Consider the following 14,914-nt stretch of genomic DNA (forward strand, 5'->3'; position numbering starts at 1 on the left):
TCAGCCTGTCCTGGCAGCCAGGCCAAGGGCCAGCATGCAGACTGTGTGTTTTTCCTCAGCGGGGGCTGGAAGCACGAGTGTGTGAAGACAGGGGCCTCGATCGTCCCCAGGTGCAGCCCTTGGCGGTTCCCCTTGTTGAACTTGACAAGGTGCCCGGTTGCCTCACGTCTCGCTCGTAGCGGGGCACTGGCCTCTTGCTGCCTTTGAGAACGATGCTTCCTGTGGTCTGGGCAGAAGGGAGGGCGAGAGCTTCTGGTAGCCAGGAAAGGTCGCAAAGCCCGCCGGTCTGGAAGGCTGTTGGATCCGCTTGCAGTCTGCAAAGGGGAAAGGGGTTATGGAAGTTCTCTGCCCTGCAGCGTGACTGGCAAAGCAGAACCGCTGTCCAGTGCTGGGCACTTGCTCTTCTCTCTGCAAAGCAAAAGCAGGTGCGGAACGCCTCTGAAGTGCCTTCGCTTTGGGTTGTCCTGTTGCCAAACTCTGAGAGGAACTGTTTTCCAGTGGTTCCCTGCCTGCTTCTGTCCTGCTGGGTGTCAGGGAGAGGTGAAAGTTCTTGGCCGCCGGAGCAGCAGCACTGAAATTCAGCGCTGGCATCTGGCATGACAGGAGCTGGTAGCGCTTACAAGGCGGGTAGAGCAAAGTCCCGTCTGTTCTGGCCCCTGCACTAGAGGAGAGGGATGGAGCTACTGGAGCGAGTCCAGCGAAGGGCTACTAAGATGATTAAGGGACTGGAGTAGCTCTCATACGAGGAAAGGCTGAGAGAGCTGGGATTGTTCAGCCTGCAGAAGAGAAGACCGCGGATCAGGGTGTAGGCAGGATGCGAAGGGAGGGTGTAAAGAAGTCGGAGGCAGACTCTTCTCAGCGGTGCCTAGCGGTAGGACGAGGGGCAAGGGGCACAAACTGAAACACAGGCCGTCCTGTCTGAACAGGAGGAAAAAGTTCTTTGCTGTGAGGGGTGACTGAGCCCTGGAAGAGGTTGCCCAGAGAGCTTGGGGAGTCTCCGTCCTCGGAGATGTTCCCAAGCCGTCTGGCTAGGGTCCTGGGCCGACTACTTGAGGTGATCCTGCTTGAGTAGGGGGGGCTGGACGAGACGATCTCCAGAGGTGCCTTCCAACCTCAAACGTCCGGTGATTCTGTGACAAGCAGGAGAAGCGGGCGACCGGGCATCTAGTCAAGTTCGACAAGGGGAACTGTCAAGGGCTGCACCTGGGGCAGGCTGGGGGCTACTGCCAGGAAAGCAGCTGGGCAGAGGAAGGCCTGGGGGTGCAGGTGGGCAGCAAGGAGTCAGCAATGGTTAGAGAAAGAAATCGTAACCACATTTTAATCGTTTTGATAATAACTTTCTGCCAAAGGGAGCAATCGCCCTCCAGCCTCTCGCTGTGGTCTCTGCTAACAGCTGGAGCGATCCGCTTTCGGTGAGAGTCGCTCACCTCGGTGAGAGTCGCGACTCGCGGCCAATTTGGCTCCCTCCGGCACTTGGGCTTCCTACGGCGCAGGCGCAGAGCTGGGAGCCCAGAAGGACCGGCACGCTCGCGGCCTGGCCGGGCAGCAGCCAGAGCAGCCAGCTGCGGGGCTCAACCTAAGCAGTCGCCGTCTCTTCAGGCGCAACGAGCTACTTCAGCCCTGCGAGCTCGGCCAAGCGCTCGCGACGCCCGCGCCCTTAGGGAAACAGTGGGAGCGCAGGTTTGCGAGGAGCACAGTGTCCCGCACCTGGAGCAGCAGCAGCATGAATTCTTCAGGGAAATGACGGCACAGCAGAGTAAGAGCTGGAGCTGGGGGCCGCCGGGGAGGGACCCCCAACAAAGACGTCCTTCGGCCGGCCGCAGCCACCCGCCGCCGCCGCCGCCGCCCCCCGGCCCGGCCCGGCAGCGCCGCGAAGGAGGCGGCAGCGCCCCCCCCCGCCCCGCCCCGGGCCCGCCCCGGCCGCAGCCCCGCCCCCTCGCTGCACAGCCCCGCCCCTCGGCGCGTCACCCCGCTGCCCTGTGACGCCCCCCCCCGCGCCCTCGCCGCGGCTGTTGCGCATGCGCGGCGCGCCCGCCACCGCCTCCGGAGCCGGTGGTCCTCGGTGCTGTTGCGGCCGTGTGCCTCGCTGCCAGCGTCGCTGCGTCGCTGTCCTCGGCCGGCGCCTCTGCCCCCGGCCCGGGGGCTCCGAGCTCGCCGGGACTCAGCCCCGCAGCAGCTGGCCCGGGCCGCGGCCCCTGCTCGGGGCTGTCCGCCGCCCGCGTGCCCGCCGCAGCATGAAGAGGCTCTTGGGGCTCTTCGGCCAGGGCCAGGGGCAGCCGCCTTCGCCGTCGCCGTCGCGGTCGCGGTCGCGGTCGCGGTGGGCGTGCGGCGGCAGCGCGCCCCTGCGCTGCGTCGGCGCTGCCTACGAGCTCCGGGAGAAGGAGCTGGGCAAGCTGCACCGCGCGGCCGCCAGCGGCGACCTGGCGCGGGTGCGGCGGCGGCGGTGGCTGCCGAGAGTCGGCCTCGACGGGCGGGACAAGGCGAAGCGGTGAGGGGCGGCGGGGGGGCCGGGGCGGCGCGGGGGGTGGGGGGGGCGGCGGCGAGGGCCGGGCTGCTGCGTCGGTGCCGGCGGGGGCGGCGGCTGGTGGGTTGGAGCTGGCGTGCAGCTGGCAGGAGCGCCTTTGTGCCGGGAAGGCAGGGCCGTTTGCTTGGGCTGGCGAGGGAGTGCGGGAGGGCAGTCGGCCTTGCGCGCGCGGGGTGGGCTCGGGGCTCGGAGGCCGGTTGCGTGTGTGGCCAGGCCGGAGCGGGACTTTGTTGCTGGGAGCGTGACAGGGTCGAGGGGGAAGGTTTCTGCTGTCGGGTTTGGTAGGTGTTGTGGAGGGCCCTTGGGAGCGAGCGCGTGCTGGTGCTTGCTGCAGCAGTAAGGCCGGGAAGAGGCCAGAGGGCGCGACTTCCCGGCAAGGCCAGCAGCGAGGGGATGTTCTGGTGTTATAAAAGGCACGTGCTGGGCCTGCGGCCTGCTGCTGTGGCGTGAGTGGTCCTGGCAGCAGGTGGAGGTTGCCTTGCCGTAGGCTGGAGGTGCGCAAGCCTTGCTCTTGCTTGCTGGGCTGCGTGCGTAGTGGTGTTGGAGGCAGGGAGGAGGTGCCGGGGCGGAGGGCAGCAGTTGCAGAGCGGAAGCCGGAGGCTGGCTGGGAGAAATGGGGGGCCTGGGCGCAGGGATGCACGCGCAGGGAAGGGAGCGCGGAGCTGAGGCAACGTTGTCTTCCTAAGTGGGGGCTGGGGCTGGGGCTGGGGCTGGGGCTGGGGCTGGGGCTGGGGCGGGGAGGGGCTTTTTCCTAGCCCCGGCGTCTCGGGCTTTGGGTGTGCAGCGGTCACCCGCGTGACATGGGCAGGCGCGGTCTCTTCAGCTGTCTGGCCTGCGCTAAGGTAACATGCTCAATTTTTAGGACACCTCTGCATCTGGCTTGCGCTAACGGACATGCGGAGGTTGTCTTGTACTTAGTAGAGAGGAAGTGCAAGCTAAATCCTCGTGACAACTTCAAGAGATCGCCACTGATGAAGGTACGTGGGTGCTGCGGTAGGCAGGGCTTCTAAATTGCGCCCCGAGCGATCGAGCTCTTGGGTGATTCTGGAGGTAGGTCTGGGTGGAGCTTGTGGTGCGCTGGGCGCTGGCTAGGCGTGCGTTGCCTAATGTTTGGGCGCGTTATTGTTGTCCGAGGTCGGCAAGCTGTGGGAATTCTGCCAGAGGGAAGCGTAATTGCTGGCAACGTTTCCTTGTTTCCCGTGTGGTTGGCAGGCAGTGCAGTGCCAGCACGAAGGCTGCGTCGCCATTCTGCTAGCGCATGGCGCCGACGCTAACCTTGCGGATGCTAACGGCAACACTGCCCTTCACCTGGCTGCCCTTGCTCCTAACACCTGCCTAGCAGGGCAGTTACTGGCGCACAACGCCCATCTTGATGCGCAGAATAAGGTAAGCGTGGAATTTGGGTCAGGCCGCTCCTGAGAAGAAAAAGTTGCTTTGCTTCTCTGTGTTTTTCTAACTGGAGAGGGGCGTTATGCTTTCAGATGGGATACACGCCCCTTTCTCTGGCCGTGTCCGCGCATCACGTAGAGATGGTGGAGTTCCTGCTTAGCAAAGGAGCCGACGTGCACGCTCGAGATCAGTCGGAAAGGTGAAGGGTTTGTCAAAACGGGGCGTGGGTCTCCTGAGCATTGGTGAAGTTTGCCTGGTCTGGCCGGGTAGCCGAGGGTGCTTAGCGGGGGAGACGTTTGGCCCAGGGACGTGCTGCGGCCCCTTGCAACCCGAGTTCTCGTGGGCTTCCGTGTGGTTGGCTTTGCTTTCCTCCTGGCTGTAGGAAAGGGGGAGGTGTAATTGTTTTGGGAGCAAATAGGGATGAAAGGAACGCCAGTGAAACGTCGGTGTCTCCTGATAGCTTTTGTCTCGTCTTGTGGCTGCTTTAGGACCCCTCTGATGCTTGCCGCCTCTGCCGGGGACGTGAGCATGATAGAAGTTCTTCTTGGCTATGGTGCTGACCTTTGCCAGAAAGACGTTCTTGGATGGACAGCGGAGGCTTATGCTAGGAGGTCTGGACACACTGGGTAAGTGCTTTAGGTCACGGTGAGAGTCGCTAAGCGGTCCGAATGTCCGTGTTGGTGTGCGGACGTGTTTGGTAAGAGGCGCAAGGTTTAATGATGCGTGGAGACCTTTGTTGAAGGTGGGCTCAGTGGAATCTTCCGGGACGTAGCGTTCCCTGTGTCAAGTGTGAGTTGGGGAGTTGAGGAAAGCTTCCCCCGCAAATCGTCTTGTTTGGTAAGTGGTGTTATGCAAGGATGTAGTTGATTATAGTGACAGTGTTCCCTTTCTTTCCGCACCTCCCTAGTGTTAGTGAACAGCTGGCAGACCGCGCAGCCGAGAAAAACGTGGGAGAAGCTTGTGCAGGCAGCGCAGAAAGCACGCCAGTGCTTAGCACTCGTTGCGAGGCAGGAGCTGCTGCGTTTGCGTTGGGCACACCTGCTGCGGACAGAGGAGGTAGGAGGCTTAACTGTGGAGGAGCTGAGGAGGAGAATGCCTACGGCCTTTTCTTGTGGTGGCTTGTATTGAAGCTTGGCAGGGTTCCGTCCCTCTTGCCTGTTGAGTACCCTTGCTAGGGACGGAGTAGAGACGCGCTGGTGATCCTCCTCCGTGAGGATAGTCCTTTGGTTTTGAGGCTGGCTTTTGGTTTTGGGGGTGATGGGTGGGAGGCTGGGTAGAGCAGGAAATACAGCGTAGTCTCTGGCATTTTGAAGCACAGGTTGGCGGGGGTGGGGGTAGAGGCAAAGAGAGCACGAGAGAGAGACCGATCTCTGCCTGTGTGGTATGAAGAGCTCGGCAGTTTGTTTCCTTCTTGTCCTGTTCAACCGCTACCAGCATTTGCTCGCTGCCTGCTCACATAGCATATTCATGCCATGGCAGGTTTGAGGTTTGGAACGTTCGAAGGAAAGACAAGGGTGGTGTGGAATTCTTGTCCTTTTTTATTTTGCGGGGGGTGGGGGGGGGCAGCGAGAATTGAGTAGGATGGGAGAAATTGGTGGTTTGGGGCATGCTTTCGTTCATGCTGTCTGGCATGACTGCTTCACTCTAGTCTGGCCTGTAGAATTGTCCGTGTAACATGCTTGTCTGCATTGCTGAAAGTCGAAGGTCCGACATGCTAAGAATTAATCCTGTCAATTAATATTTGAACAGTGAGAGGTGGCTTTTCCCACGAATACTTCACGAGGTGAGACTCGAACAGTAGCTTTTGCCAACGACCTTAACCTGCCGAAAAAGAGGGGAGATTTGAGCGAGACGGTCCTTCTTGCCTTTGCCTTTGCCTTTGCCTTTGAAGAGTGTTGGAGGCAGAGGAGAGCGATGACAGCTGTCCTGCTTCTGAGGAAGAAAAAAGCAGTTTAGCTGCCAAGGTAAAGTGCCTCCAGAAGGAGAACTGCCCGTGGAGCGACTCGTTTGCAGGGCAGAGCTGTCTAGATTTGGGCAAAAGCGCGTGTCCAGGCAGGGTGGTTTTCTCCTGCCCCGCGGTCTCCTGCCTGCCAGTCTTTCAGCTGCGGTGAGCTGTTTGCTCCAAGCCTTGTAGCCGTCCGTGGCAGAGCATGCAGCAGGCTTGCGGTTGCGGGTGGGAAGAGCAGTAGGTGACAAGAAAAGCGACCGCATGGTTTTCTTCACCTGAGTCAGAGTTCTCGTCCCAAAGCTGATCAGCCTCTAGATGGCCTGTTCTTTTGTCCTCCAAGCCTTGCTGTTTGTTTCCAGTAACTTTGGTGATAGAATTCAGGCTGATATGGGGAAAAGGGCACTTGCTGTTCAAGATCTGCTGCAATGCTTCATCTCCTGGCTCTCCTTTCTTTCGTCCTTGTCAGGTTGCCCAAGAGCGCTTGGGGGCGGGGGGAGTGGCTCAAGAGGGTCTTTTTTTCCTCCTGGGGGATGGCATTGCGGGCTTGCATGGGATCTCACACCACCTGTTTCCCCTTCCTTTTGTTTCTTTTGTTTTGTTTTGGTTTGTTTTTCAGTTGAGGTGTGTGGCATTGGGGCTGTGCCATGATGAAGAAGCTGAAGAAGCCGAGTGTGGTGCAGGAACGCACCCCGTAGTGCTGGAGATGCAGGCATGTTTATTTGCAACCTGGTTGCCCTTGTCTCAGTGGCCTGTCAGAGACTGTGGCAGCTGTTGTGTGAGAAGAGCTAGTGTGGCATAGTAAGATGTGATGGTGGTTGGAGGAGTGAAAGTGAGGAAAGAGGGGGAGGTGAGACTACGGTAGTTTGAGAAGCAGGCAGCTGGTGGTCTCGTGAGCCCAAGGGAGGGGGAAAGGGTGTGTGTGCTGCTGGATAAGGTAACGTAGGTGAAGGCAGAGCCTGACTGTGTGCGGGCAGTGCTTCTCGGGGGGCTTTATGGAATGGGAGCAGGACGTTAGTGACATTAGGTATTGCTGTGTACATAAAGACATCTGCAGGCCTTGTAAAAGAGGAGCGAGAAGGTTTTTCTCTGTGGCTCGAGAGAGGAGAAGTATTTGGCAAGGTGTGGATGGCCTGGGCAGAGGCTGCTGTCCTGGGAGTGGCAGCAAGTGGCCTTGGAGTTGTATTTCTAGAGTCCTACTGCAAGAGAGAAGGTTCTGGTTCTGTGCGTGCTTGGAAGGGTTGCTGCTGCTTTGCCAGGTTATGCAGTGAAAGGAGCGTGTTTGGGACGGTGCAGCCAAGTACTAAGGACAGCAGCAGAGTGGGTGTAGGCTTGGAGGGAGCGCAGTTGGGGGTTGGAGAGTGGAAGCGAGGGCCCAGGGGGAGGTTTGCCTCAGGTTGTTGGAGAAGCAGGCAGCTGGCGGTGTTTGTTGGTGCAAAGGAGGGGGGGAGGATGTGTGTGCTGCTGAGTATTGCCGTGTAGGGGAAGCTGGAGTGTGGGTAGTGCTTCTCAGGGGCTTTAGGGGAAGGGAGCAGGGCGTTTGTGAGCTTCGGCATTGCCGTCCCTTCACATACGTTCTCGTGGAGGCTGCTTGTTTCTGTTCTTTCTAAGTGTGCGGGCCGATCTCTTTTAGGACGACTCACCGGAAAGGAAGGGAGAGGAGGCTCCTGGTGGTGCCCAAGTGGCGGCTGCTGCAGGAGCCCCTGCTGGTGTGAGAGGTGAGTTTCTAGACATGGAGGGGCTTTGTTTCTCTGCTCTTTGGGCTGGGTGAATGAACTGAAATGGCGATCTGCCTGTGAGAGGGTAGAGCAGGCAGGTAGGCGCTGGGCAGGCAATGGCGGGGAAGGGGGGAGGGAACGTAGCTGGAGGGAGATGTTTTGTGGTAGTGCTAGGGAAGGAGGGTTGTTTCTTGGTGACTTCCTGCGGGTGGGAGGGTGTTTGGCTAGTGCTTTGCGGGTCGCTCCTGTAGCGTGCCGAGGGATTGTGAAGGGCCAACTCTGGAGCTGTAGTTTGGAGGGGAGATGCCGTCAGAGCTGCGTAGTCGGCGACTGTGGCATGGCAGAGCCTTGTTTGGATGCTCGCCGAGCATGTGTTGGGCGTTCTTGGTAGGGGCGTGAGCTGTGCTGCTGGGCTTGGGCCTGTGGTGCTGGCAAGAAGGCGGCAGGAAGTGGCGATGGCGTGGTGGTGCGGCTGGGGGTGCAGGCGCCCTTAAATGACGCTGCTTTGTTTTTCCTGGGGAGTGGAACGGTTTGGTGTGTCCTGGGCGCAGGGCTTGCGTGCTGGAGGAGAGCAGGAGAGGGAAAGAAGGAGCGGTGGTGTGTCATTTGTGGCTTCCTTTGCAGGTGTTGCGTCGTCCGCAGGAGCGGAGCAGGAGGATGAGAGCGACTCTCCCTGGGATTCCGAGGTGCTTGGTGTGAGGGGCGCAGTGGGTTGCCCGAGGGGGGAAGTGCGCGGGAGCTTGCCTTGGACGTGGGCCCTAGCAGGGATGAGGCTCAGTTGCCGCTTGTGGTGGCTGCGCCACAGGTTTGTTCCTGTGACCTGGAGCCGCTTGTGCTCTGTGCAAGCGGTTTGGTGAGGACTGTGCCTAAGTGGGGTGTGCTAATGTCCTGGGAGTGGCAGCAAGTGGCCTTTGAGTTGTATTTCTAGAGTCCTACTGCAAGAGAGAAGGTTCTGGTTCTGTGCGTGCTTGGAAGGGTTGCTGCTGCTTTGCCGGGTTATGCAGTGAAAGGAGCGTGTTTGGGACGGTGCAGCCAAGTACTAAGGACAGCAGCAGAGTGGGTGTAGGCTTGGAGGGAGCGCAGTTGGGGGTTGGAGAGTGGAAGCGAGGGCCCAGGGGGAGGTTTGCCTCAGGTTGTTGGAGAAGCAGGCAGCTGGCGGTGTTTGTTGGTGCAAAGGAGGGGGGAAGGATGTGTGTGCTGCTGAGTATTGCCGTGTAGGGGAAGCTGGAGTGTGGGTAGTGCTTCTCAGGGGCTTTAGGGGAAGGGAGCAGGGCGTTTGTGAGCTTCGGCATTGCCGTCCCTTCACATACGTTCTCGTGGAGGCTGCTTGTTTCTGTTCTTTCTAAGTGTGCGGGCCGATCTCTTTTAGGACGACTCACCGGAAAGGAAGGGAGAGGAGGCTCCTGGTGGTGCCCAAGTGGCGGCTGCTGCAGGAGCCCCTGCTGGTGTGAGAGGTGAGTTTCTAGACATGGAGGGGCTTTGTTTCTCTGCTCTTTGGGCTGGGTGAATGAACTGAAATGGCGATCTGCCTGTGAGAGGGTAGAGCAGGCAGGTAGGCGCTGGGCAGGCAATGGCGGGGAGGGGGGGAGGGAACGTAGCTGGAGGGAGATGTTTTGTGGTAGTGCTAGGGAAGGAGGGTTGTTTCTTGGTGACTTCCTGCGGGTGGGAGGGTGTTTGGCTAGTGCTTTGCGGGTCGCTCCTGTAGCGTGCCGAGGGATTGTGAAGGGCCAACTCTGGAGCTGTAGTTTGGAGGGGAGATGCCGTCAGAGCTGCGTAGTCGGCGACTGTGGCATGGCAGAGCCTTGTTTGGATGCTCGCCGAGCATGTGTTGGGCGTTCTTGGTAGGGGCGTGAGCTGTGCTGCTGGGCTTGGGCCTGTGGTGCTGGCAAGAAGGCGGCAGGAAGTGGCGATGGCGTGGTGGTGCGGCTGGGGGTGCAGGCGCCCTTAAATGACGCTGCTTTGTTTTTCCTGGGGAGTGGAACGGTTTGGTGTGTCCTGGGCGCAGGGCTTGCGTGCTGGAGGAGAGCAGGAGAGGGAAAGAAGGAGCGGTGGTGTGTCATTTGTGGCTTCCTTTGCAGGTGTTGCGTCGTCCGCAGGAGCGGAGCAGGAGGACGAGAGCGACTCTCCCTGGGATTCCGAGGTGCTTGGTGTGAGGGGCGCAGTGGGTTGCCCGAGGGGGGAAGTGCGCGGGAGCTTGCCTTGGACGTGGGCCCTAGCAGGGATGAGGCTCAGTTGCCGCTTGTGGTGGCTGCGCCACAGGTTTGTTCCTGTGACCTGGAGCCGCTTGTGCTCTGTGCAAGCGGTTTGGTGAGGACTGTGCCTAAGTGGGGTGTGCTAATGTCCTGGGAGTGGCAGCAAGTGGCCTTTGAGTTGTATTTCTAGAGTCCTACTGCAAGAGAGAAGGTTCTGGTTCTGTGCGTGCTTGGAAGGGTTGCTGCTGCTTTGCCGGGTTATGCAGTGAAAGGAGCGTGTTTGGGACGGTGCAGCCAAGTACTAAGGACAGCAGCAGAGTGGGTGTAGGCTTGGAGGGAGCGCAGTTGGGGGTTGGAGAGTGGAAGCGAGGGCCCAGGGGGAGGTTTGCCTCAGGTTGTTGGAGAAGCAGGCAGCTGGCGGTGTTTGTTGGTGCAAAGGAGGGGGGAAGGATGTGTGTGCTGCTGAGTATTGCCGTGTAGGGGAAGCTGGAGTGTGGGTAGTGCTTCTCAGGGGCTTTAGGGGAAGGGAGCAGGGCGTTTGTGAGCTTCGGCATTGCCGTCCCTTCACATACGTTCTCGTGGAGGCTGCTTGTTTCTGTTCTTTCTAAGTGTGCGGGCCGATCTCTTTTAGGACGACTCACCGGAAAGGAAGGGAGAGGAGGCTCCTGGTGGTGCCCAAGTGGCGGCTGCTGCAGGAGCCCCTGCTGGTGTGAGAGGTGAGTTTCTAGACATGGAGGGGCTTTGTTTCTCTGCTCTTTGGGCTGGGTGAATGAACTGAAATGGCGATCTGCCTGTGAGAGGGTAGAGCAGGCAGGTAGGCGCTGGGCAGGCAATGGCGGGGAAGGGGGGAGGGAACGTAGCTGGAGGGAGATGTTTTGTGGTAGTGCTAGGGAAGGAGGGTTGTTTCTTGGTGACTTCCTGCGGGTGGGAGGGTGTTTGGCTAGTGCTTTGCGGGTCGCTCCTGTAGCGTGCCGAGGGATTGTGAAGGGCCAACTCTGGAGCTGTAGTTTGGAGGGGAGATGCCGTCAGAGCTGCGTAGTCGGCGACTGTGGCATGGCAGAGCCTTGTTTGGATGCTCGCCGAGCATGTGTTGGGCGTTCTTGGTAGGGGCGTGAGCTGTGCTGCTGGGCTTGGGCCTGTGGTGCTGGCAAGAAGGCGGCAGGAAGTGGCGATGGCGTGGTGGTGCGGCTGGGGGTGCAGGCGCCCTTAAATGACGCTGCTTTGTTTTTCCTGGGGAGTGGAACGGTTTGGTGTGTCCTGGGCGCAGGGCTTGCGTGCTGGAGGAGAGCAGGAGAGGGAAAGAAGGAGCGGTGGTGTGTCATTTGTGGCTTCCTTTGCAGGTGTTGCGTCGTCCGCAGGAGCGGAGCAGGAGGACGAGAGCGACTCTCCCTGGGATTCCGAGGTGCTTGGTGTGAGGGGCGCAGTGGGTTGCCCGAGGGGGGAAGTGCGCGGGAGCTTGCCTTGGACGTGGGCCCTAGCAGGGATGAGGCTCAGTTGCCGCTTGTGGTGGCTGCGCCACAGGTTTGTTCCTGTGACCTGGAGCCGCTTGTGCTCTGTGCAAGCGGTTTGGTGAGGACTGTGCCTAAGTGGGGTGTGCTAATGTCCTGGGAGTGGCAGCAAGTGGCCTTTGAGTTGTATTTCTAGAGTCCTACTGCAAGAGAGAAGGTTCTGGTTCTGTGCGTGCTTGGAAGGGTTGCTGCTGCTTTGCCAGGTTATGCAGTGAAAAGAGCGTGTTTGGGACGGTGCAGCCAAGTACTAAGGACAGCAGCAGAGTGGGTGTAGGCTTGGAGGGAGCGCAGTTGGGGGTTGGAGAGTGGAAGCGAGGGCCCAGGGGGAGGTTTGCCTCAGGTTGTTGGAGAAGCAGGCAGCTGGCGGTGTTTGTTGGTGCAAAGGAGGGGGGAAGGATGTGTGTGCTGCTGAGTATTGCCGTGTAGGGGAAGCTGGAGTGTGGGTAGTGCTTCTCAGGGGCTTTAGGGGAAGGGAGCAGGGCGTTTGTGAGCTTCGGCATTGCCGTCCCTTCACATACGTTCTCGTGGAGGCTGCTTGTTTCTGTTCTTTCTAAGTGTGCGGGCCGATCTCTTTTAGGACGACTCACCGGAAAGGAAGGGAGAGGAGGCTCCTGGTGGTGCCCAAGTGGCGGCTGCTGCAGGAGCCCCTGCTGGTGTGAGAGGTGAGTTTCTAGACATGGAGGGGCTTTGTTTCTCTGCTCTTTGGGCTGGGTGAATGAACTGAAATGGCGATCTGCCTGTGAGAGGGTAGAGCAGGCAGGTAGGCGCTGGGCAGGCAATGGCGGGGAGGGGGGGAGGGAACGTAGCTGGAGGGAGATGTTTTGTGGTAGTGCTAGGGAAGGAGGGTTGTTTCTTGGTGACTTCCTGCGGGTGGGAGGGTGTTTGGCTAGTGCTTTGCGGGTCGCTCCTGTAGCGTGCCGAGGGATTGTGAAGGGCCAACTCTGGAGCTGTAGTTTGGAGGGGAGATGCCGTCAGAGCTGCGTAGTCGGCGACTGTGGCATGGCAGAGCCTTGTTTGGATGCTCGCCGAGCATGTGTTGGGCGTTCTTGGTAGGGGCGTGAGCTGTGCTGCTGGGCTTGGGCCTGTGGTGCTGGCAAGAAGGCGGCAGGAAGTGGCGATGGCGTGGTGGTGCGGCTGGGGGTGCAGGCGCCCTTAAATGACGCTGCTTTGTTTTTCCTGGGGAGTGGAACGGTTTGGTGTGTCCTGGGCGCAGGGCTTGCGTGCTGGAGGAGAGCAGGAGAGGGAAAGAAGGAGCGGTGGTGTGTCATTTGTGGCTTCCTTTGCAGGTGTTGCATCGTCCGCAGGAGCGGAGCAGGAGGACGAGAGCGACTCTCCCTGGGATTCCGAGGTGCTTGGTGTGAGGGGCGCAGTGGGTTGCCCGAGGGGGGAAGTGCGCGGGAGCTTGCCTTGGACGTGGGCCCTAGCAGGGATGAGGCTCAGTTGCCGCTTGTGGTGGCTGCGCCACAGGTTTGTTCCTGTGACCTGGAGCCGCTTGTGCTCTGTGCAAGCGGTTTGGTGAGGACTGTGCCTAAGTGGGGTGTGCTAATGTCCTGGGAGTGGCAGCAAGTGGCCTTTGAGTTGTATTTCTAGAGTCCTACTGCAAGAGAGAAGGTTCTGGTTCTGTGCGTGCTTGGAAGGGTTGCTGCTGCTTTGCCAGGTTATGCAGTGAAAGGAGCGTGTTTGGGACGGTGCAGCCAAGTACTAAGGACAGCAGCAGAGTGGGTGTAGGCTTGGAGGGAGCGCAGTTGGGGGTTCTGAAAGGGCTGTTCTACTTCCAGAGCCTGCGTTCCTTGACGGCCTGCCAAAGTCCCGAAGCAGCAGTGAATCTGCAGGTAATGCTTGATCGACAATCCGAGTTGTGCTTGGGTAGTCCTGCATTTGAAATGCAGTTTGTGGGTGAAGCGTTTCTGGAGATTGCTTGCACCACTCTCTGCTTGTTTGTGTTCTCGCTCACCTAGGTGTCTGCAAAGGAGGGAGGAGAGCGTGAAGGACGCGAGGCTGCTGCAACACAGACTGATTTTCAGTGTGACGGACAGGTGAGGAGCTGTGTTGAAGAGCTGTGGAGATGTTAGCCTAGAGCGAGGTGTTATTGCCAAAAGAGCGCAGGCGGAAGACCGCAGAGAGTGGCAGATGTGAAATATACTTTAGATGTATGTTATCTTTGGGCTCCCTCTGAAGAAGGCTGTTGTGAGTGAAAAGAAGGTGGTAGTGCATGTTCGTGCCCTTTTTGTGAGGCTCACGGCACAATCTTTCCTTAGGCGATGGCCGCAGAGCTGCCGGCGGAGGTTGCTGAAGCTCCTGGAAAGCAGTTGCTTCCAGAAGGTTCACTTGAAGTTCCAAAGGTTTCCTGCGGTGAGCTGCAGGGAGACAAGTTGCGGTTGCAAGAGGAACTGGCCAGGGTGAAAGCCAAGGTAGGCAAAGCCTGTAGCGGCCTGCATGACTGTGAGGAGGTGGTTTTCCCCTGTAAACGATGGGGAAAAGCCCTTGTTGAGGCTGTAGGGTAGTAGTGCAGTGGTGTCCCTTCTGTTGCCTTCCCTTCTTCCCGCCGCTGCCCCATGGTGGCAAACAGACCAAGCGCGTCAGGGAGCTGCCCTTTCAAGCGTGAGGGGCCAAGCAGTGTGTTGGGGGTCACACCTACCCACGAGGAGGCTGCTCAAGCAGCTTGTTGTCTCTCCGAACCCGCCTGAGCTTTGAGGTGGACCTGAAGGTGACAGTGGGTGAGCTCCGGGTGCCCTGAGAGTGCTGCGTGTTTTCCTGTTGAGGCTGTTGTACTCTTTCTCTATATTTGGCTGTGTGTGTAGAGCTTTGGTTCCTTCTTTGTAGCTGGTCAAATGCCTGCGAAGGTGACAGTCTGTGTTCTGGGGGGGGGCAGCACTTGAAAGGGTGCGATCCTTCTTCATGGTTTGCGCTCGCACACGCAGCGCTGGTTGCTAGGTGGGGTTTTTGCACTGTATACGGGAAGCAGCATGTCAGGCAGGTGCTGTGACTTGTCCTGTTCCCTGACTGTAGGAGGAACTTGACCTCCTAACCTAGCTGCCCGGAGAAGGCCGTGGGTTGGCCCTAGTGCTGAGCTTTTTCTGTAGAAAACATCTTGGCCATCTTGTGGCTGCATGATGCAAATGTGCCGCAAAGTGCTATAGTTCCTGCAGGGCCCTGGGGATGAACCTGTAGTTAGTAAGCATTAGGATCCCGAAATGCTAATTCACTTCCAAGTTGTTTTTGGAGAGAGCTACGTTCAGAGCTACTGACTTGCTTTCCGTTCACTACGCCCACCGCTGCCACCAACGCAAGTACGGAGTTGAAGGAAGGAGTGTAGGGACCGGCTTTCCACCATTTGTGTAAGAATAAGGTATAGCAGCGTGGGCAGCGTTGGACTAGAAGTCTTTGTGATTGTGGTCGTTATCCTGGAGTTGGGAAGTGCCAGCAGGAGAAGGGAGAGCCTTTGCAGTAATGCTTCCCGTGGGGGAGCGAGCAGCTGGATGCTAGGAGCGTCCCGAGTCACGGGAAGGAGTAGGATTGGTGTTGCAGCTGCGTTTGGGCAGCTGGTAGGAAATTGAGATGGGGATGGGAGAGGCCGGTATGAAAGCGGAAGGAGCAACGTGGTTTTGGAGAGTCGAAGCAGTGGAGTCGTCTGTCTG

The 14,914-nt window shown here is 59.0% G+C and overlaps 1 protein-coding gene across 1 annotated transcript; it reads left to right on the forward strand.

Moving 5' to 3' along the window:
* Window positions 1–2,375: 2,375 nt before the first annotated feature.
* On the forward strand, window positions 2,376–4,513 carry LOC138065736 (ankyrin repeat domain-containing protein 7-like; the record flags this gene model as incomplete). The annotated part of the gene is made up of 5 exons (XM_068931153.1): window positions 2,376–2,488; window positions 3,387–3,501; window positions 3,737–3,910; window positions 4,006–4,112; window positions 4,402–4,513. Coding segments are annotated over 5 exons (621 nt in total), but the record flags the coding sequence as incomplete, so codon positions are not given.
* Window positions 4,514–14,914: the final 10,401 nt, after the last annotated feature.

Source organism: Struthio camelus, chromosome 1 (genome assembly GCF_040807025.1).
Source record: "Struthio camelus isolate bStrCam1 chromosome 1, bStrCam1.hap1, whole genome shotgun sequence".
NCBI classification, from domain to species: domain Eukaryota; kingdom Metazoa; phylum Chordata; class Aves; order Struthioniformes; family Struthionidae; genus Struthio; species Struthio camelus.